The 22,246-nt window shown below is 30.5% G+C and overlaps 2 protein-coding genes and 1 pseudogene across 3 annotated transcripts; 2 read left to right on the top strand and 1 right to left on the bottom strand.

The window, feature by feature from the left end:
- Nucleotides 1-1,651: 1,651 nt before the first annotated feature.
- LOC112741233 (peroxisomal membrane protein PMP22) lies at nucleotides 1,652-4,394 on the bottom strand. Of its 2 annotated transcripts, XM_025790121.3 has the most exons (7): nucleotides 4,137-4,394; nucleotides 3,827-3,925; nucleotides 3,075-3,176; nucleotides 2,728-2,803; nucleotides 2,364-2,434; nucleotides 2,090-2,175; nucleotides 1,652-1,969 (listed from the first exon to the last, which is right to left on the bottom strand). In XM_025790121.3, exons 1-7 carry the CDS (start codon nucleotides 4,206-4,208, stop codon nucleotides 1,918-1,920), a joined length of 558 nt encoding a protein of 185 aa, XP_025645906.1. In that variant the 5' UTR covers nucleotides 4,209-4,394; the 3' UTR covers nucleotides 1,652-1,917. The 2 variants fall into 2 exon arrangements, with proteins under 2 accessions (XP_025645906.1, XP_072071524.1); XM_072215423.1 differs by lacking the exon at nucleotides 2,090-2,175 and having other exon boundaries at nucleotides 4,137-4,393.
- Nucleotides 4,395-16,202: 11,808 nt separating this feature from the next.
- LOC112741232 (probable F-box protein At4g22030) lies at nucleotides 16,203-17,774 on the top strand. Its single transcript, XM_025790120.3, has one exon. It carries the CDS (start codon nucleotides 16,298-16,300, stop codon nucleotides 17,558-17,560), a length of 1,263 nt encoding a protein of 420 aa, XP_025645905.1. The 5' UTR covers nucleotides 16,203-16,297; the 3' UTR covers nucleotides 17,561-17,774.
- Nucleotides 17,775-20,067: 2,293 nt separating this feature from the next.
- LOC112740241 (probable F-box protein At4g22030) lies at nucleotides 20,068-21,550 on the top strand (annotated as a pseudogene).
- The last annotated feature ends 696 nt before the right edge of the window (nucleotides 21,551-22,246 follow it).

Raw genomic sequence — 22,246 nt, 5'->3', positions numbered from 1 at the left:
GCTATTACCCTCTCTTTGTTTATGAAGGCCTTTGATTTTATATGCTAATGCTTAATCACATGCATATATTTATATACAAGAGGATCCAGCAATGAGATTTTATTATTTTAGGTAATGCAAAATATGGTTGAAGGAGGTTATGTTGTGTGAAATGTGAATTGATTTATGTCTTCTTACTTTGGCTATATCTACATTGAGTATTCTCCCTCCTATGCTGACTTTCAACTTTCAACAGACATAACGAGTAAACTCTGCAGGCTAACTATAAACATGTTAATAAAATAAGACCTTAAGTCCATAACTTTAACAATTAATATTAAAAAATTTAAGTATTTACTCGTGTATGTTCTTATCAACTAATATATTGTGTCAAATATTGTGTTATAGCTCATATAATGCATGTCCCTGCCTTATTTTGCAAACATTTTGACATTATAATAACTCACAATACAAAGTTCTTTTTTTACGATTTATTGTGTTCATTTGCTTACTTACTATTCAGCGTCTTCATAGTCTTTATAAATAATTTTCAGATTTGCTGAAATAGTCGTGTAAAATTGATGGATAATTCTAAGTTCCTAAGTCTAATTTTCCATCCTTTAAATGAAAGCAATGACCCTTATTTTGTGGGTGACATACACTTATTAATAATGGGAATGGATTCTCTCAATTTTTTTAACAATTGAGGAAATAAAGTGTGATCTCTCATCATAAATTTTATAAATAGAATAAAAAAAACATAAAAAAAAAATATTAAAGAATTAAAGATCACACTTTAATTACTTTCTCAATTATTAAAAAAATAAACATGAATTGAGGAGCCATTTGGCGTAACCTTTAAATATAGCAAGTGCCTTCTCTTCTTCTCATTTCTCAAGTCTCTCAATAACATAAATTTTTGGCATTATTGGCACTTCAATTTACACTTCATGACCATGCATGTCTCACTTCTTCATATCATATTTTCTAAGAGATGCTAAAAACTTCATTATTATAATTCACATGTTCACATGTGCTGTTCCGCGTATGAACCTCCGAAACTATATTTTATTATGTGAAAAAAACTATTACTGGGATGTTATTATAGGGCAATGTACTTATTGAGAGAAATGTTTAATTGTTTACTGATAACAACAAATAGAACTTCCTTACGTGCATGGCTTGTTTTAATGGCTTGTTTTAATATTATATAATCCGTGAAAGCTAAACCCAGTTAGTTTAGCTTCCACGGATTATATAATATTAAAACAAGCGATGCACGTAAAAAAGTTTCATTTGTTGCAATAGGTAAACATTTCTCTCAATTAATTTATTTAAATACATTGCCCAATATTATATGTCCAACAAATATTATTATTTTTTATTAATATTTGATCAACAATAATTTATACACATTTATAAAAATTTTATACATATAAATTAATAAAAATTATTTATTAAAAATAATTTAATATTTATGCTAATCAAATAATAACTAAAAATAGTACAAATTGCAGGGAGTTTCTCGGATGTTTGTTATAGAACATCATCATGACTGACTTCTTTTGATTATTATCTAAATCTATTATTTGTCATTACGGTTTAAGCGTTTCAATATTTTTTCTTACTAAAAGTGACTCGAAATTTTGGCAATTAAAATACGAGGATAAAATTAACAAATTCTATGGATTCCACCACCAGCAATTAACAAACCAAACATACTCCCAAAATAGGCTTTACCCTTTAATTTTAATTCAGACATACTGATTTTTTTAGATTCTCAAGCGAACACTTATATTCTGAGGGAAAGGGTATGCCTTATGAAATTCCAATAGTTCAAAATAAATCAGAAGCATACAGCACTGGGAGCAGTTAGATATTGACCCTCATAACATATTATATTATCTATTACTTAGAAGAGCTTTTACTATGATCACTTTAGGCTTTAATCAATACCATGGACCGTGCTCTTAGGTTCAAGAATATTCCCCTGAAATGAAAAATACACACAACACAATGAATGAATGATCTCAAGTTTTGTTCACTGTTTACCAAATGATGATGAAAGACAAGGAGAGTCAAAGAAAGAAAGAAAAAAAGAAACATGTACCAGCAAAATGCAACTAAGCTGTGGAAAACAACACGGAAATGAAGAGGCATGAATTTGTGATTTATGAACCCCACAGCAGGAAAGAACTGCACCCCAAATCCATTAGAGGCTCTCAAGTTGGTGATCAATGACAATAATAATAATAATCTTTTTTTGACAGAAATACTTGCATGCTCTTAGCTGTCACCATTTATTTTCAAATATAATGTTTTTAACATTTACTCAATTTTTGGAGTGATCTTAAATGTTATTTGAAGTTGTAATTGAAGATTACCGTCCATGATGTGTACTGCACTGATGGATAGTCCTTCTTAACCTTAGCTTTCACATGCACCCATGGTCGACCTGCGGTCAACGGCGTATGGCAGTTTAGACATCATTTTGTGGATTCACTTGGTACCCAAAAAATGAGTCATTCTCTTCATTATTTTTTAGGATATTTGTTCTTCTTCTTTGTTTTTTTCGAGTAAATAGTTGACCAGGAATATAATTGCATTAGGTGGACTATTTAGTGTGTTGACATGGATGAGAATTATCTTATTTGTTCACATTTTTTCCACTTGTGTCTAACCAAGTGTAAATCCATGTTAACTTTGCTAAAAAGATGCAAGTTAATTAGGTATATAGAAAGGGCTAACCTTCAATAACTAATCCATAATAAATCAAGAAAAGCAAATTGTTCAGAGGAGAAGATGTCAACTGTTCAATCAAAACCTGAAAAGCCAAAAATAATTGAAAAAGGATAAGCAACTTATTACCTTGTCTCTTTTATAGAAGTGGGTTTGGAATATCCAAGAATCAAACATTAAAACCAAATAGAAATAGATATAGAAATAAATCCTTGTGGAAATATATTAGGACAGATATGGTTAAAGAATTGAAATTCATTTACAAAAATTTGTATAGGATTTGTGGTAATCTTATTTTTCAATTTTCAGTTTTGCAGTTGGAATAATGTTTCTAACACAAGTTTTTGCAGCTTCACCTTCTTGGCTGCGGTTGTTGAGTCTCTCTTCCCTTTGAAAATTTTATCCAGTATAATATGAAAGAAGTGTCCAAAGGGTCCAAGATAAGCAGCTCCAAAAAACTGCATGCAATAAACGATTTATGTTATTCCTAATGTAAACATGGAATGGCATTGAAAACAAATATTTTAGACATAACTTGTATCTAAATTTATTGGCCAAAATGATGTGACATTATGCATATAACAAGTTGACCCTGAATAATTAATAAGCGGTAAAAGATCAGCAGCTATTATTTTACTCCTTTTTTTATTCTTATTAGGTATTTCCAGCACCCAAAGTGTGATCCTGATCATTGCACAAAGTAGTTTGACCTCATTGGTATATTGCAGTTCATCAAAATAGTGATATTAATGAGAAGCAAATGTTAATCGTTCTAATGAAATTTATAGATATTTTAGAGAAAAAAAAAAGGGGGCCGTTTCAACATCTTAACAAACTGCTTTTCAACATATAGGTTTAAATTTTCCTTCAATGTTTCCCTTCCACATCACTGCTAGTTATTTAGATTTTAGAACATTGCTGATTGAATAAACCTTCAGCTTATTCGTTGAAATTATAAATGCAGATCATTAGAATGGCTACTTGGGAAAATATCTTGTTAAGATCCTAACATTTTACCCTTATTGGTCAATTAATCTTATTGACCAAACTAAAACTAAATTATCTGGAATTAGAGGCAGTAGAAAAGTAAGAAGGAAAAGGAGCTGACCACTTTGAGAAGAATCCGTTTGAATTGAAGTTTTTGTATTCCAGTAAGCTTCTGAGACACTATGTCACTGATAGCTGACAACACCCCTGCTGTGATAACCTGAATTAGTCACAATCGAAGTTAATAAACCCATCAACACTCTCTTACCTGAATGGTTAAAAGTTTAAAACTTAAAAGGTAGCTCTTTTAGGACTACCGAAAACAGAGGGTCGACGAAAATGGATGCAAGAAGGAAAATTGCTGAAGTGAGAGGTAAGTTTATAAAAAAAATGCAGAAAAGAAAAACAAGGTAAATGAAGAAGAAGAAGACCTTGGTTCTCAAAGGGTGTTGCTGGAGCTGTTTCAAGTAATTGTTGAGTCCGTTCTTGGCTAAAGATCCCATCTTTGGCTTCAAACACAAGTGGGTTTTGTTTGACTTAGGAACAGAGTGTGTTCGTGCTCGTCTTAAATCTTAATAATGGAAGGTTTGTGGTTTATGCAGCACATGCGTAATAAGAATGAGTGATGTATCGCCTTACAAAATATCTCCCCCAAATGGGAGGAATTGAAACCAAATCCCTAACTAACCAGCTTATTGGTCCACTTATGACTTAACTAAATATTTAAAATTTAAATTTTATTTTATATATGTAATAATTTATTACAACAACAACAAAGTCTTGTCCCAGTGGGGTCAGCTACATGAATCAAACGACGTTATTATGCTCTGTCATGTATCATATCTACAGAGAGACCGTTTACATGTAGGTCTCGTTTGACTACCTTATGGATGGTCTTCTTAGGTCTTCCTCTGTCTTTCGCCCTTTGTCCATCTTCTATCTCATCCACTCTCTTGACTGAATGTTCTATCGGGTCTTCTTCTCACATGTCCAAACCACAATAATAAATTTTTAAATAAAATTTATAATTTATAATTTTTTAAAAAAATATTTAATTTAATTCTTAAAATTATGTTCAAACTTTAATTTAATAATTTTAATTATCTTAATTTAATTTTTAAATTTTTTAAATTTAATCACATTAATTTTTGTAGTAATTTTTGTTACAGAATTAATTAAAAATTTAAGAATTAAATTGAAGTAATTGAAATTTAAAGATTAAATTAAAATTCGAATATAATTTTAGTCCTTAGAGACCAACTTTAATATTTACTCTAATTTTTCGAAAATACCATAAAAAATGAGGAATAAGAGTTAGGACACTAATGAATGTAGGTGTTAGGCCACATCAACCATTTTTATTTTGTTGATATCAACGCCATTTTTTCCTTTTTTTTTTTTGGTGACTTGACAATTTTTCGTTTAACAATTAACAACTATGACGGATTCCTCAATCACATTATATTGGATCTTATATGTATATCATGACTATTTCATTTCATTTTTGCTTTTATTTTGTTCAGCTTCTATTTTTCACTTGTTCATCCTGCTTCCTGAATTTAAACTTCTGAAATCTCAAGGTATTTTCACATAATTTGACTCAACTCAACTCTATATAGTTTAATTTTATATTTTTATAACTAGGAATGAAAAAATGTCATACAATCTAGCAAGAACTTACAGACTAATTTGTATTTGACTTGACCTCACAGAAAATAAATTCAGGCCAAAATTATTTTAAAACTTAAAATTTTTTAATAAATTAGTCTCAAGTTTATGAAATAGTCTATTTAATTTTTTAGATCCGTCTAAATCTATTAAGATATATAAATATATAATTATATTAAAAAATATAATGATTAGAATTTAAATTTATATCATTTATTTTATTTAAAGATTTTTATCTACTAGATATTTATTTTTTTAATTAAATACATACACTTTTTTTAAATATATTTAATATATTTTATTTTATTTTATTTATTTATTATTTATTTTTTTTAAAAATACTAAAAAATTAATAAATTTTATAATTTGTAATTATTAATTAATTATCATTAAAATTTTTATTGATACAAAATTATATTTAATAATATAAAATTATTCATTTTTTTTTATTAATTAAGTACGAACAGGTGAGACTTATTATCAGGCAAGACCTAATACTTAATAAATAGCCTACAACAATAAATCCAAACTAATCTTACTACAGACATGGCTTGTTAAGAATAAACATAGCCTAACGTGAATACGTGATTTATTTCTACCCTTACTCGTGAGTCATCATAACTCTCAAATTGTCTAGTCTCAATATAAATTTTATTTTATTAAAATTTTAACTGGCTTTTTTTTCTTTTGATGATAATATTTTCAGATTTTTATTTATAATATATTTAAAAAGTAAGGTATTTTTATAATTATTTTTAAATATTTAATTTTATTCTATTACTTAATAAATTTTTTTAGAAGGCATATATAATCGACTTCTTTTTTTTGGTTATTTTTTTATTTTTTATTTAAATTTATTTTTTTCTTATATTTTTCTCCTTTTTTGTTTTCATATCGTTAATTCGTTATTTATCTATTTATAATATGTAAAAGCATGAAAAAAAATAGTGTTATACTAAGAAATTAACATTGTAAATATTGTCACCTCATCTTATTATGGGGAAGTTGATATATTTTTGTTGGTTCCTCTTTTTTTTTTTCATTTATCTTTAATCTACGTAATGATATACTAAGATTCTTTTTCCTTTATTTATCCTTTCATCAGATGATTAAATGATACTAGGTTATAAGAGAAAAATTAACATTAATAATATTCCGAGAGTTATCTAAAATGTTAATTTGGGTTCGAACGTAAGATTTATATTTTTTGTAGAGCAGACTTATTTCAGTGCCGACAAGTCGCTATTCAAATTTCTCGTGAGGAGGTGGGGAGTGGTACATGTAAAAGACTCTAATGTTTATGTTAGTAAAAAAATTTTATGCAGATTTTTAATAGATTAGAACGTGTATATACATTAAAAGTGTCAGTGTATTTACAATAAAACTGTTAAAGTATGAAGACCCTTTTTTTTTAGGTGAGTCTTTCTTTTTTATTAAGTCTGACTTTATATTTTGTGTTAAGTATGAACAAATAATATTTATTAAAATATAATATAAAAATAATTATTTTAAATAAATTCTAAAAAGTCTCAACCAGAGTTTATGTATATTAATTTATTCCTTTAATAAAATTTTTTTTGTTGAATTCTAAACTCAATTTTATCATAAAAATATATATGAAAAAATAAAAATATTATAATTATTAAATTGACTCATACCTAATAATTTTAAATGACATTTAAGAAGCCTTAACTCATAATTATTATCCCAACATATAACATCTCGTCACGGCACCAATTCCTAATTTGTTATAATTTTTTTTTATTGGTTTGGACGACGTAATAAATCTCGCTGATGTCTTCATAATTTGTCCAGATTATGATATTTTTATGGTCCGTCGCAAGCTTGTAACTTGTTAAGTTTCCTTGTATTAGTCTTTTTATTTTTAAATAGAGAATGGGGTATTAAGTCTAGAAAAAAATAAAACTAAACAAACATTATCTTAAAAAATATAATTCTAATGAAATATGCATGAAAACTTTAAAAAATATATGAGAAAATAAAAAAGAAAAAACAATATCTCAGTTAAAGTTTATGACTTTGTTTTGTAAATATATTTACATAAGTATTCATTTGTCGAAATTTATGATGAATGTTTTAATTATTTAGTCTGCTGCGATATTTTTTAATAGCCAGAATTAATATTTTTGTAGAATACAATTTGATAATTTTTTGAAGGCAGAGACTATTTTAGAGTTTATTTTCATGCAAATATTCATATATCTAAGATTTAGAGTTAGGTCTAAATTTAACAGAATATTCTAGAATTCTGCTAGAGTCACCGTAAAATTATTTAGATTCGCACGATAACAAGCTAAAAATTTACTTTTATAGTATCTTAATATACCACTGTAAGTCGCCTAACCGTCCTTTGTAACAGAGTCATTGGAATTCAACTTAATGAAATAAGGGTTTGGAGGGATCCAACTGACTTGTTTTTCAGCAAAGCACCCAATTCTTTTTTTTATTCGAACTATCTCCTCATGCACTGAGTTATACTCTTAAGCTAAGTGCATGGCCAAATCATGGATCTTACATTCATCTATTGTATTATCTCTCCCAAAAATATATTTGTTATGACAAGACTAGAGAGAGCATAGGGTGCAAGTAAACAACAATGGCCAATGAATACATTGGTAACGGGATTGAGATGACAATTTTTTTAACAACAAAAAAAAGGGTTGATTAAAGAATATACTAGAACTCAATGAAGCATTCATATTCTTTCATGTATTATTTGTGACTCTAAAAAAGAACAATAAATCGGGTAAGTATCCTCTTCGATCATGTGCCTACGAACTCCAACCTCTTTATTTGTCAAAAGAATTTCATTAGCAACTAATAAAAAAAAGTGCGTAACTTTTGAAGAACTTTAACTTTTCAAATTCTCAAAAATAAATCAACCTTAGAGTTCTTAAAAACATTTAAGTGAAGAAAAACGTTGATTTGATGGTAAAATTACCATTGAAGTTAAAAAATCATGCTACCTAATCATCCTCTAAATTTACTTCTGAAACCTTTAAGGATGAGAAAATAGGTAGGGTTGTATATTGTTTGGTTAATTCAAAAACCAAACCTAATTTTTGGTTAACAAAAAATTTAATACTGGTTAATTAATCAAATTGGTTTTATATGATAAAACTGGTTATTAAATAGTTAACAAATTTAAAAATCGATTTTTAATCGAGTATAAAAATAAAAACCAATTTTAAAAAATAACTGGTTTTTGAAAAAATAAAACCAGTTTTTGAAAAAAAAAACCCGGCTTTTTTAAAGTCTTTTAAATTGAATTTTTAATCTAAAAAATTGAAATTAATAATTTTTTTATTTGGTTTTGATTTTGGTTAATCAGTTAAAAATTAGTTTTTTTAAATTTGATTTTAGTTAACCAATTTTAAAATATGGATATAATTTTTAAAATTATTTTGTTAAATTGGTTAAGCAAAATGTAGTTAAAGTTTTTTAACCGATTAACCACATTTTGATTTTTAATGTAGTCCTAAAAATAGGGACCCAATCCTCTCTTAAAACCTCTTTAATTTTGCTTAAATCTCAATTGTCATTTACTGCATATTCATTGACTATGTCTTTTAGCATATCCTCTGATATATCTAGTTGAGCAAAGTCTTTAAATTTATTCACGTCCAAAATTCAATGATCTTTCCAAAATCGAATGCTATCACCATCGTCATACCAAATTCCTTTTAAATATGGGTCATACTTAAGCGATACCTTTCTAAGCATTCGAACAAGATTGGAACTTCTTGACGATGGACATGGTATTCTCCTCACATTTATATTTTCTTCTGATTACCTTGACCTAGAAAGCATCTCTATTTTACACCAAATTTCATGCTAATTTCATAAGATTAGCATTATTTACTACTCTGACCAGTCTAAAATCCAAGTCGTCGAACTTTTTTGGCAAACACATTTTCTCTAAACTAACTAAATGGACCTTGTTACCCGTTCTATTGTTGTTCCATACGAAATTCCTGCAAACTTCATCAACCTTATCACACTCTCAGTGATAGTTTCATTATTTGCATGAGATAGAAAGGAATATTTACTAAAATTGATTGGGCCAAAGTGACCATATCTTCAAAAAAAAGATTTTGTGTCTTTCAAGTACTAAGTTGAGATGTCATTTTATCAAAGATAAATTAAAAGTTAAAATTTTATTTTATTTTGTGATATATTTTTTGTCTTTAAAATTAAAAGTTTTTTATGGTATCTTTTAATTTGGCAAATCAATAATTAATCTACTATAAATTTAAACTCTATTTAAATGTTTGTTGATAAATAAATTAATGTATATACAAAACGAATGAATTGACTATTCTCCTAATACAAATTGGATAAATTAAAAAGACTTTATAAAGACTGAAAACACACTTTTCATTTTTTGGATGGGCATGATCGGATAAACTGACCCAAATCAAGACTCTAGCCCAGAGCTAAACAAAATAGATATTCCTAAGGTAAAATGATTTTCCCAAAGAAAGGCCATGATCCAGTTATAACTGCTACATCATCAAATGTCAAGCCTAAATTCATTTGAAAAAAAAGGTTGAAACTAGAAAGCCCAAGCAAAGAACCCCCTTCTCCAAACATGAAAAAAACAAGGAAATCCTAATCCTTGTATTTCATTTCGGTTGGCTAAGATTCTTGCATATTATATAGTCTTGTTCTTGATAAAAAGTTGATCAAATTACTTTGGAATTAACATGCGATGTGTAGTTGAATAGAAGAAATTCATGTAATTCTATCAAATAATAATAAGAAATTCATGCAGTTGGAGTTAATGAGTTCTAGCTCAAATGACATAATTCTCTCGTACTTATCTAGAGATCGCAAATTCGAGTCTCACTCTTAATTTAAAAAAAAAAATTCATGTAGTTAAAAAGTGCCCTAAGAATAAAACCTTTTTTATGATTCCTACTTATCAAGAGTAAGTTTTTTAATAAGGAGGTTTTTAGAGAGTTTAATGATAAAGAGCACAAACAACAATTTAAAAGGGGCAATAATACATTTGTATGTTTCATCCTTTAATTTTTATTTAATAAAATTCAATAATTTATGATTGAGAAGATTGATGACATGGTCGGTAATGGGTCTTATGATGTAACAGTGGAGGTAAGAAGGAGGACTTTAGTTGCTTGCTGTGAAAAATGGTATGTGAGAAAAGAATTACATTGAAAGCAGATGTCGAGGTCTAGGCATGCGAGGCACATGGACAAAAACACGAGATACTTCCACAACTTAGCTTCTGCGAGAAAAAGGAATAATAGGATTGATGCTCTGGTTATTAATGGAAGACTGATAAGGAATTAAGCTAGGATCAAGAATGCCATCAGAGAGTTTTATAAGGACTTATATAATCAAGAGAAGTCTCCTATGGTAGGCTTCAGAGATGGCCTGGTAAAAACGATTGGGGAGGAGGATACTATGGCTCTAGAGATGCTACCGACACCTAAGGAGGTCAAAGAGGCAGTGTGAGATTGTGAATTGTTCAAGGGTCCAGGAAGTGATGGGTACAACATGAACTTCATAAAGAAGTGCTGGGATGAAATTGGCTCTGAATTCACGGCAGCAGTACTGGGCTTCTTCCAAACTTCTAGATTGCCGACAGATGCTAACGTCACTTGGGTGGCGCTAGCCCCTAAATTTACTGGTGCTAAGGAAATCAAAGATTTGCGTCCAATTAGTATGGTGGAGGTGTATGTATAAGGTAATTTCAAAGATGTTGGTGAGGAGAATGAAAACAACTATGCCAGGGTTAGTAGGCGAGACGCAGAGTGCGTTTGTCAAGGATCGCAAGATTCATTGTGGTGCCTTTATTGCGTGTGAAACAGTTCAGTGGATTAAACTGAAGAAGAAGGAAGCAGCAATAATAAAGTTAGACTTTCAGAAAGCATACGATAGAGTCAAGTGGAGTTTTGTCGACCTTGTGCTACAGAAGATGGGATTTGGACAGAAATGGAGGGGATGGGTTATGGAGTGTGTCAGTACATGCTCTATGTCAGTTTTGATTAACGGCTCGCCGTCTAAGCCGTTCAAGATGGAAAGGGGTCTGCGGCAAGGTGATCCTTTGTCTCTATTTCTTTTTGTACTATAGTTGTTGATGTCCTACATAGAATGATTGGAGAGGCTGTTAGGAACGGTTGCATATCGCCGTTGTTGGTTGGGAGAGATCATATTGAGCTGTTGCATCTTCAGTTTGCAGATGATACTATTTTGTTCTGCCCCCCAGAAGAAGAGACCATCAAGAATTACAGGAGGCTGCTTCGTTGTTTCGAGTTGATGTCAGGCCTAAGTATTAATTTTGACAAATCAAGCTTGGTTTCTGTTAACTGTGATGATCAATGGGTACAACGTATGTGTAGTGTGTTGGGCTGTAAGCAAGCTTCTCTTCTAGTTAAATATCTGGAAATCTTACTAGGAGCAAACCTAAGGCTGGTTAAGACGTGGAAGCCAATAATAGACAAGGTGGAGGAGAAGTTTAGTCTCTGAAAAGCCAAAGCGCTCAATAAAGCCGGTAAGTTGGTACTTATCAAATCCGTGTTGAATAGTCTTTCGGTTTATTATTTGAGCTTGTATAAGATGGCGAAGGCTGTTGCAGAGAAACTGATTTCATTACAGAGAAGATTTATTTGGAGTAAGGAAGATGGGAGGAATGGTATAGCCATGGTTAAGTGGGAAGTGGTGCAGGCTCCTAAAAGATTAGGAGGGTTAGGAGTGGGAGATGCTATAATTCGTAATACAGCTCTTCTGTTTAAGTGGTGATGGCGATTCTCTAAAGAGGAGTGTCCGTTGTGGAAGAAAGTGGTCTGCTCATGTAATAACTTGAATCCAAATGAGCTTCTATTCACCCAGGAATTGCCTAATCGGGGAGGCCCGTGGAAGGATATATGTCTGTTACAATTTAAGAATCAAGAAGTTAGGCAGAAGATGATTACTGGATTGTCTACGGAGGTGGGTGATGGGAGACGAACTCGTTTCTGGGAGGATGTTTGGATCCAGGGAGGTTCTTTGAAAGATCGTTTTCCAAGACTTTTCTCAGTTTCAAATAAAAGAGGATCAGTGATAGGGGACTGTGGGTTTTTGGATGGTTTAGTTTAGATATGGAACTTTCAATGGAGGCGAGAACTATTCCAATGGGAGTTGGATCTAGTGAACCAACTCCACCTTTCTTTGACGCCTATCAAACTTGCATATGACAGAGAGGATAGAGTTGTGTGAAAGTATGATAAACAGGGTATTTTTTCTACTAACTCATTTGTGCAGGTGCTGCAGATGGAAATGGCTCTGGAGGATATATCAAGCTACAGCTTTACTAGGACAATTTGGAAAGGGCTTGTTCCACCTAGAGTTAAGTTATTTGCTTGGTTTGTATTGATTGGCAAGGTCAATACGAAAGAGAGGCTTAGTCGGTTTGGCGTTATCTACCAAGAAGATACTTTATGTGTTTTATGTAATAGAGGTGTTGAAACTGGCTACCATTTGTTTCTTGGCTGTAGTTATTCTTGGCAGGTATGGTGTGCTTAGATATCATATGTTGGAATGCACTGGGTCTCTCCAGGTACGGTGAAAGAACATTTTTAAAGTTGGACTGAGATATCAAATAGGAAGGAGGAATACAAGAGGTGAATGGTATGCTTTTATGCGATCATTTGGAACATATGGTTGGAACGAAACTGCCGGAGGATTTTTCAGAATAAAGAAAAAAGGGTTGAGGAGATTATTAATTTGTCTTTTCTAAGCTGCAAGAAATGGTTAAATGCGAATCCCTTTTGTTATTGATGACAATAGCGGAGATGACAATGAGATATTTATGCTTGTTTCTGTTGTTCATTTGTTTGCTTATTTCGCTTATGTTGCTGTACCCTGTACTCCACTAATGTGTTGAGCTTTTCTTTAAAAAAAAAAATTATTTATAACAATGTCGCATCTAACAAAGTCAAAGGGATTAAAGCTCATTTTAGATTATTTTTTTTAAATATCACCTCAATTTAAGAATAATTCGCGTAAATACAATATTTAATAAGAATATATTCTTTCTCATTAACCGACATCATCCCTAAGTAGGAGGTCATTTCTGATGTCATTGATCCAGTTGAATGCGCATATTAATGTGTTCTTTCTTTGTGCCACGAACAAAATAAAACGGAATATGCATCTCCTTAATTTTATGTATTATTTTTTATATAATTTTTAATTTTTTTATTTTAGTCTTAAATATAATTAATAAAAAATATGAATTTTTTTATATCATGAAATAAAATTTACAACAGAATATAAACAAATAATAATAATAAATAAAATATCGAATTCAACCTTATGCGTGACTGCTAATAATAATAATAAATTAATAAATAGGAGAGTCAAAGATGAACGAATCAACAGAAAGATTACACTAAGAGAAAAAATAATACAAAAACCTCGCAGATTAAAATTGGTGGCTAAAGAGTGAACACTTTAGGCGCTTATTAGAGAAGTAGCGCAGCTATATAGCCCTATATATTTTTATATTCTGACCCAATAAATAAAGTTAAGCCTAATAAATAAAAAAGTTTACCAGAAAAATAATTTATTCGACTTTTTTAAAGAGGTTGAATACTGATAAAAAAACCCAGTCTTATTTGCTTAAAATAAGTAACTACGTCCGCGAATTTTATCTACAATTTCTATTTTCACTAAAAAGATAGAGTCCAAAAAATTTTCAAGATAAATGAAATAGTTATTCATAAAAAAGATGGAACTACTCCTATAAATACACTGACATTCTTTAGGTATACATACTTACATTCTAATCTACTAAAAATCTGTCTAAAACCCTTGCTAACTTAAGTATCGGAGTCTCTTGCAGGTATCATCCTCCACCTCTCCACAAAAAACTCGGACAGACGACACCTTGGCATCAACCAATCAGACACTGCCATACGAAGGGAAGGGACCTGGACCTCACGTTCAAGCCCAAATCAACGTTTCAATAACACTCGGAACAATATATATATATATATATATCCTAATTAATATTCACTTGTTTTTTGGATAAAATATATATTTTTTTAAAATCTTTTAAAAATTTTAAAGATATCTTTAAATTTTATATTGTTTTAATTTTATCCTAAAAATTTTTTATTTACATCAAATTTATCTATAACTACTAATTTTTTAAAAAAATTATTACCAGTTCAAGAATACTTTACAAAAACAACATTTAACACAAGCAAATTAAATATATTTATTATGTATTATTATTGGATTAGTATTAAATATTTTTAAAATTTAGTTGTTAGTAGTATATTTAATACAAATAAAATTTATGAAATAAATATTTTTAAATTTTTTAATAAATTCTAAAGACAAAAAATATATTTTATTTTTTTATAGTAATTTTTACTTCAATAAATTAAAATTTAATTTGTTACGAATTTAAATTCTATTTAAGAATTTATTATCGATCAAAATTTAATTAATATTCACGTGTTATCTGAGGTTAAAATGTTTGTAAAATTGACATGTTTATTTATTGGCCACAAATCTAGTAGTTAGATACGGTGTCTTGTGTGCGTATGCCCTATATACAGTATACAGTCATAGTAAACGCAAAATAAAATAAAAGTTAAAAAGTAAAAACTATTGAAATGTAAAAAAAAAAAAATCCAAGTGTTTTTTTGGGAGGAAAAAGAGGGAGACAGAGAAAGTATATATGAAATATGAACATAAGAATATGTAATAGAAAAATAAATATTTTTATTAATTTCTAGTATTATCTATTAATATAATATTTAAATATATTTCATGTTAATTTATACTAATTTAATTTAATTTAATATTAGATAAATTAACATAAATATTTATTTAATATATGATCTATTATTTATGTGATTTTTCTAGAATACTCTCACTTTTTATTTTTTCTTTTGTCCTGAATTTTAAATTAATTGTATTTTTTTTACTGTTGGACTAAAATCTCGTCTTTGGAAAAAACTTAATATTAAATATAATTAAATATTATATATTTTTAACAAATAGCATATTGACACCCGTTCAATTCGAAAATATTGAGTAAATTTCTAATGATTGGTATTATATGCAAGGAGGCAGAAGCTGACAATGCAAGTTGGCAATTTGTGTTAATTGGGTATATATGATCCATATATCTACGGATTGATCAAAAATGTTATTTACATATTAAAATTAATTTTTAATATAATTATGTATAAATAAATATATAATTTAATTTATTTTTAATTTATATTTATATTTTAATATATATTTTATACTAATTTTAATAATTAATTTTAGTATACGCTTAACGAGTCCTATAGATAGATCAGTCTTATCCTGACTTGGTATATAGGTAGCGCAGAGTTCATAGATTGAATAGAAATAATCCAAGTAGGACGAAGCTTGGGGGCTTTACCATTTCACCGCTTGAATTCAATCAAGGTGGATACTACCATGAAGATTTTACTATTGTCTTCATATGAAGATACTTCTTTTTTACCATTAGATGATAAAATGTATGGTTTGATTTTGATGTGTTGCAAAAGTGTTATTTTTTTTAAAGTGTGGCTAAACAAACAAAGTACACTTTTAACACAAGAATCTTCATAAAAAGATGTTTTTAGCATCTTCATTTGAGTAGTTGCCTTCAATCAATATGCATAGAGATAGTTATGTTATTAGACTAAGACCATGCCAATGAATATAGAAAGGGCAGGGTCAAAGAGAATGCCCAGTCTCCATTGACTTCTTCCCATCTTGTGTGCCATCATCTATATATATATCCACACATCGTCCCCTCTTCCCTCACCTAATTCACAATTCTTTCTCACATCTCATCTCATCACATCAATTCTCATTTGATCTACAGATTACTCAATAAATCATTAAATTGTAATTATTGTCTATCATGGCTTCCTTATTACAAAACTACTCATCATCATCATTAACCCTAATTTCTTCTTCTATAAGGAGGAGTAGGACTACTACTGTCAACGCCGCAATCCATGTCCCTAAGCTTCCAATCTTCCCTTCTTCCCTTCCAAAAACAAATCTGCTACATCACACACTTATGAAAGGATCCACAACTACTCAGTTAACGGAAAAGAAGAGAGTCCTCACCAATTATGACGACTGTAATGATAATAATAATAACAAGGTCGTTGTTCAACTCTATGCAATCTTGGAGGCTGTAGCTGACAGAATCGAAATGCATCAAAACATTGGGGATCAACGTGACAACTGGAACACTCTTCTCTTGAACTCAATTAACATGATCACTCTCACCGCCACAACCATGGCTGCAGTTGCTGCCACAACTGGGCCGCTTCTGGCTTTGAAACTATCTTCGGCTCTACTGTTCTCCGCCGCCACAGGGATGCTGCTCATCATGAACAAGATCCAGCCCTCTCAACTCACCGAGGAACAGCGTAATGCAACTCGATACTTGAAGCAGCTTCAATCCGAAATTCAGACAACACTTGCTCTTGGAAATGCCACTGAGGAATACGTGAAGAGTGCAACGGAGAAGGTTTTGGCACTTGACAAAGCTTTCCCACTTCCATTGTTGGGAGCCATGCTTGAAAAATTCCCTTCTAAGTTTGAACCCGCAGTTTGGTGGCCTTCCACTCAGTTCCAAAGGAAAAGTAGTAACAAAAAATCACAAAACAATAACAAGAAAATGAACGGATGGAGTGAAGAGCTAGAAGTGGAACTTAGAGAGATTGTTGAAGTTGTAAAGAGAAAAGACAGCGAGGACTATGAGAGGCTTGGGAACATTGCATTGAAGATGAATAAAGCTTTGGCCATTGCTGGCCCTTTGCTCACCGGCGTTGCTGCAGCTGGATCTGCATTTCTTGGAAATGGAAATTCATGGGCTACAATGGTGCCTCTCGTGGCTGGTTCTTTGGCTGCCGCAATCAACACATTGGAGCATGGAGGCCAAGTTGGTATGGTGTTTGAAATGTACAGAAACTCTGCTGGCTTCTTCAAGCAGTTAGAAACCTCCATTGAATCAACTTTGGAAGAGAGTGATTTGGAAAGAAGAGAAAACGGGAATCTGTTTGAAATGAAGGTGGCAATGAAATTGGGAAGAAGCGTATCACAGTTGAGGGAACTTGCCTCAAAATCTGCTTCCTCTTGTGTTGATGAATTCGCCAGCAAGCTCTTTTAGGATCAACATACATACGATACATTATGACACATTCTTTTGTTCTTTCATTTATTTAATTAATTAGAGTACATACACTGACTTAGATAAGGAAAATGTGTATATGAGTATAGACAATTAAATCTTCTGCACATATATTTTGTAACTTCTTCTCATTCAATCAAGGAATGAGTTCCAAGATTCTTTTATTTAACAAATTGATATGTTTTCATCCGAATCTCTTGTTGCTACACAGTTATATATCTTCATTTTTTATCTCATATACGTGCAGTGCATGAAATTGAGTTAGTTAATTTCTGATTTTTCATAATTATTATTAACTAGTGCTATATACAAAATCATATGCATCTAAATTGAAGTCTGTCTTTTCTTATGAAGAACCGAAGTGCTAAAACTTGAGAAATAATTTATGTTATTGATTTGTCTAAAAAGGCAAACCATATCTTATGAGATTAACAAAAATGGTACGGTGTATGTTCGATCTTGAAGTATCTAATAATAAGATTGGTTTTAAGAGTAAAAGAAATAAATTGGAGCTAGTCGTCCTATATAGTATGCAGTTTAGGGGATCGAAGTAGTACACTTTTGCTTCTTTCTTTTCATTAGTGTGTTTTTGTTTCTTCCCTTAACAAAATTCAATTCTTATAAAAATTTTAGGTAACCAACGTTTTTTTCCCTTATTTTTATATTGGGGAATGCTAGGGGACAATGACTTTGTTGAACAATATTAACAACCACCAATCAAATAAAAACACACTACACCTCTAAATTAACCCTATAAATTTTAATATTAAAATAACCATTCGTACACTAATAAAATGAACATCCGATATATCTATTATTTACGTTGTTTAATATTTTCATTGTTTATCTATACTTTTCCTTTTATATTAGATTATGTTAGGTAATTAATGACTTTTTTGAACAACATGAACAATCACTAATAAAATAAAAATACATTACACCTATAAATTATCCATCTAAATCTTAATATTAAAATATACATCTGTACACCTAGTGAAATGAATATCTAATACATTCATTGTTCATATTATTTAATATTTTTATTGTCTACCTGTATTTTTGATTTTAGGTTATATTTGAACCAACACTAATTTATATTCTGTCTTTTTTACAGTAAAAATGCTGGCCTCTAACATTCTCCTAATTTTTGTATTGTTTTTCAACCAATAAATACATCTCTTGTAGCTAGCTAGCTATGTGTTTAGTGTTCCGTGGATCTTAAAAGTTGAGGGATGAAAGATAGAAAATTCATAGAGAAAACGCATAAATTATTAAAGAATGCTTAGCTTTTAATCAAATATTTGTTCTTTATGCAAGGTCCTAGATTTATGTTTCTCAAAATAGTTATTAATGAGTAGATAATGACAGGTGTGGCTGCAGTTCAACCAATCAGAAAGGTGGGCTCCTTTTTTATACTTATTTGACTTTTTGTTTGTCATACATCAAATTCTTTATGGAGATCATGTGACCCTAATAATTCATGCTTTTATGAGAGTTGTATATGGTTGATCACATCGCATCAAAGCCTTTCCGATATGATAAAGCATGATATAACAGTAATTTAAAATATTAAAGAACTTATATAATTATTTGGAAAATGATATATATGGGTGATGTTAGTATGATCTATATATGATTTAAACTTGAACAATACTTATATAATTATATATATATATATATATATATATATATATATATATGTTTGTGTGTGTGTGTTTTTTTTCTTCTATTTTATGAATGTCAAACTCACGAAATATTCAATTGTATCATTATAGAATAAACATTAATTCAAAATAAAGACTCGTTTCAAACTCTCTTTAATTGAACTACTCATCCTAGACCTGTAAAAGTCAAATCATTTTTACAACAAATAGTTTAATATATGCGTTGTTAATTAATATTCGTTATATTTATATCCATGATTTTATCTCAAATGGAAAATCATCAGTTTTATATCGTAACGATATACTAATTAAGTACTACATACATAATAAATGTTGTCATATACTCCTGTTGAATATATACATAGTGATAAGCAGGGAGAAGTAAGATATTCCAATAAAATGAAAGTAAAATTTGTTTTTGTATATTAATTACATCTGGATTTTCTTATTTGACAAGATTTCACATATATCATTTTAAAAGGGTAGTAGGTCAAAAACGACAACAAGCGTATCGTTTTATATTGAAGAAGTAAGAGTTACGGAGGGATGAAGAAAATTAATAGCCTTTGTTATACGCTAAAAAGTAGTCATGATGCGCAGCTGAGCTCTTATTAGCTTTTTGGTTCTATGTCCTCTTAGGTGTAAGACCCCCAACCATGCCAATGTTGATTGTTGAACAGCGACCTTTTCAATTTCTGATCGTATACTAGTCAACGAACACCATAATTTTCCATATTTTCATTTTGACCCCTTCCCCTCTCTTCACTAACATACGTTATAAATACTCATCTTATCTTATAATTTCCCCCCAACACACATTCATATTCATTCAAGCAATTAACGCAAGCTAAGCTTCATTAAGTTACATACATATACAATCATATTGTCTAGCTATCTCATGGCTTCTTGTGCTTATTATTCCGTACAAGTCTCGTCAGCTCTGCTCTCTTATCATTCATCAAAGAGATCTGTCAACGCTGCAATCAATGTCCCCAAGCTTCCTAGAATCGATTTCACATCATCAGTGCCTAAGATACCCTCCAAACCTAAGCTTGAGGATTTCAGCTTCATAGACACTGCTACTCCTTTGTTAGACAAGAATCTGAACAATCAAGTGCGACATTCTAATAATAATAACAAGGTTCTTGTTGAACTCTATGCAATCTTGGAGGCTGTAGCTGACAGAATCGAAATGCATCAAAACATTGGGGACCAACGTGACAACTGGAACACTCTTCTCTTGAATTCAATCAACATGATCACTCTCGCCGCAACCACCATGGCTGCTGTTGCCGCCGCAACTGGGCCAAGTCTGGCTTTGAAACTATCTTCTGCTCTACTGTTCTCCGCCGCCACGGGGATGCTGCTCATCATGAACAAGATCCAGCCCTCTCAACTCACCGAGGAACAGCGTAATGCAACTCGATACTTCAAGCAGCTTCAGTCCGAAATTCAGACAACACTTGCTCTTGGAAATGTCACTGAGGAAGACGTGAAGAATGCAACAGAGAAGGTTTTGGCACTTGACAAAGCTTTCCCACTTCCATTGTTGGGAGCCATGCTTGAAAAGTTCCCTTCTAAATTTGAACCTGCTGTTTGGTGGCCTTCCACTACTCAGTTCCAAAAGAAGGGGAAAATGATGAACAATGGATGGAGTGAAGAATTAGAAGTGGAACTTAGAGAGATCGTTGAAGTAGTGAAGAGAAAAGACAGCGAGGACTATGAGAGGCTTGGGAACATAGCATTGAAGACGAATAAGGCTTTGGCCATTGCTGGCCCTTTGCTCACCGGCATTGCTGCAGCTGGATCTGCATTTCTTGGCAATGGTAATTCATGGGCTACAATGGTGCCTCTCATGGCTGGTTCTTTGGCTGCTGTAATCAACACCTTCGAGCATGGAGGCCAAGTTGGTATGGTTTTCGAAATGTATAGAAACTCTGCTGGCTTCTTCAAGCAGTTAGAAACCTCCATTGAATCAACTTTGGAAGAGAGTGATCTGGAGAAAAGAGAAAACGGAGAATTGTTTGAAATGAAAGTGGCAATGAAATTGGGAAGAAGCGTATCACAGCTGAGGCAACTTGCATCAAAATCTGCTTCCTGTCGAATGGAGGGAATCACGGTTGATGAATTCGCCAGCAAGTTATTCTGAGAGAGGCTAACATCATTAATTCATTCATTCATTAGTTTTACTTTCTTAAAAGTGTATATGCGACTGTTGCTTGTAATTAATCATATTCTTTCATTCATTGTATTGTGTAACAATTACATATGGTATATATGCATATTTTGGATCAACTTATACATTCATTCCTCTTCATGCATGAAAAATAGGATTATAGAATTATACCGTGGTCTTCTCTTTTTAATTTATACAGATGTTATAAGATTCGTAGTTTTACTTTTTGTTACAAGTTGCAGTTTGTTTCTTCAATGTATATATATAACCAACATTTATATAAAGAAAATGTAGTGCAAAATTTAATGATATATATATATATATATATATATTATCAATTTTTATATGTACACACTATGTAATAAAAATATACATTATAAACGAAAAATGTTATACGGCCAACACACAATTTATTTTTTTTTATTAATAATTGGCCAATATTTTAAATATTAAATTTTAAATTCTAAATTTTAATAATATAAAAATAAGATATTAGTCTTTTAATATTTTTTCTCTTATAGAAAATGCTACGTGACTAACAAAATTTATTATTTTTAGTCAATATTTAATTTTAAATTCTAAACATTAAATTATTCTAATAGTATAAAAATAAAATGTTAGTACTCTAGAAAAATTACTTTTACCGACCATTTATTTTACTTTTAGCAACGATAAAGATAGCCACTAATATATTTACTAACAATTAAACATTAGCCAGGTTTATATTTTACCATTAAAAAATTTCAGCTGCAATTATACAATTGTTAATAAAAAAAATTTTAATAACCGTAAAAATTATATAATTGTCACTATAAGATATAATAA

Source organism: Arachis hypogaea, chromosome 14 (assembly GCF_003086295.3).
Source record: "Arachis hypogaea cultivar Tifrunner chromosome 14, arahy.Tifrunner.gnm2.J5K5, whole genome shotgun sequence".
In the NCBI taxonomy this organism is placed as follows: Eukaryota; Viridiplantae; Streptophyta; class Magnoliopsida; order Fabales; family Fabaceae; genus Arachis; species Arachis hypogaea.
Note: the sequence above shows the minus strand (reverse complement) of the source record. Positions and strands in the feature narration are given on the sequence as shown.

Excerpts from the sequence above, each read along its gene's own strand:
- LOC112741232 (XM_025790120.3), top strand. The coding sequence starts at position 16,298 with ATGGCTTCCTTATTACAAAACTACTCATCATCATCATTAACCCTAATT.
- LOC112741233 (XM_025790121.3), bottom strand. The coding sequence starts at position 4,208 with ATGGGATCTTTAGCCAAGAACGGACTCAACAATTACTTGAAACAGCTC. Across the intron at positions 2,804-3,074 it reads CAACAACCGCAGCCAAGAAG|GTTTTGATTGAACAGTTGAC; the intron begins GTGAAGCTGCAA and ends TTGGCTTTTCAG. Across the intron at positions 1,970-2,089 it reads AGCTTAGTTGCATTTTGCTG|GGGAATATTCTTGAACCTAA; the intron begins GTACATGTTTCT and ends TTTTCATTTCAG.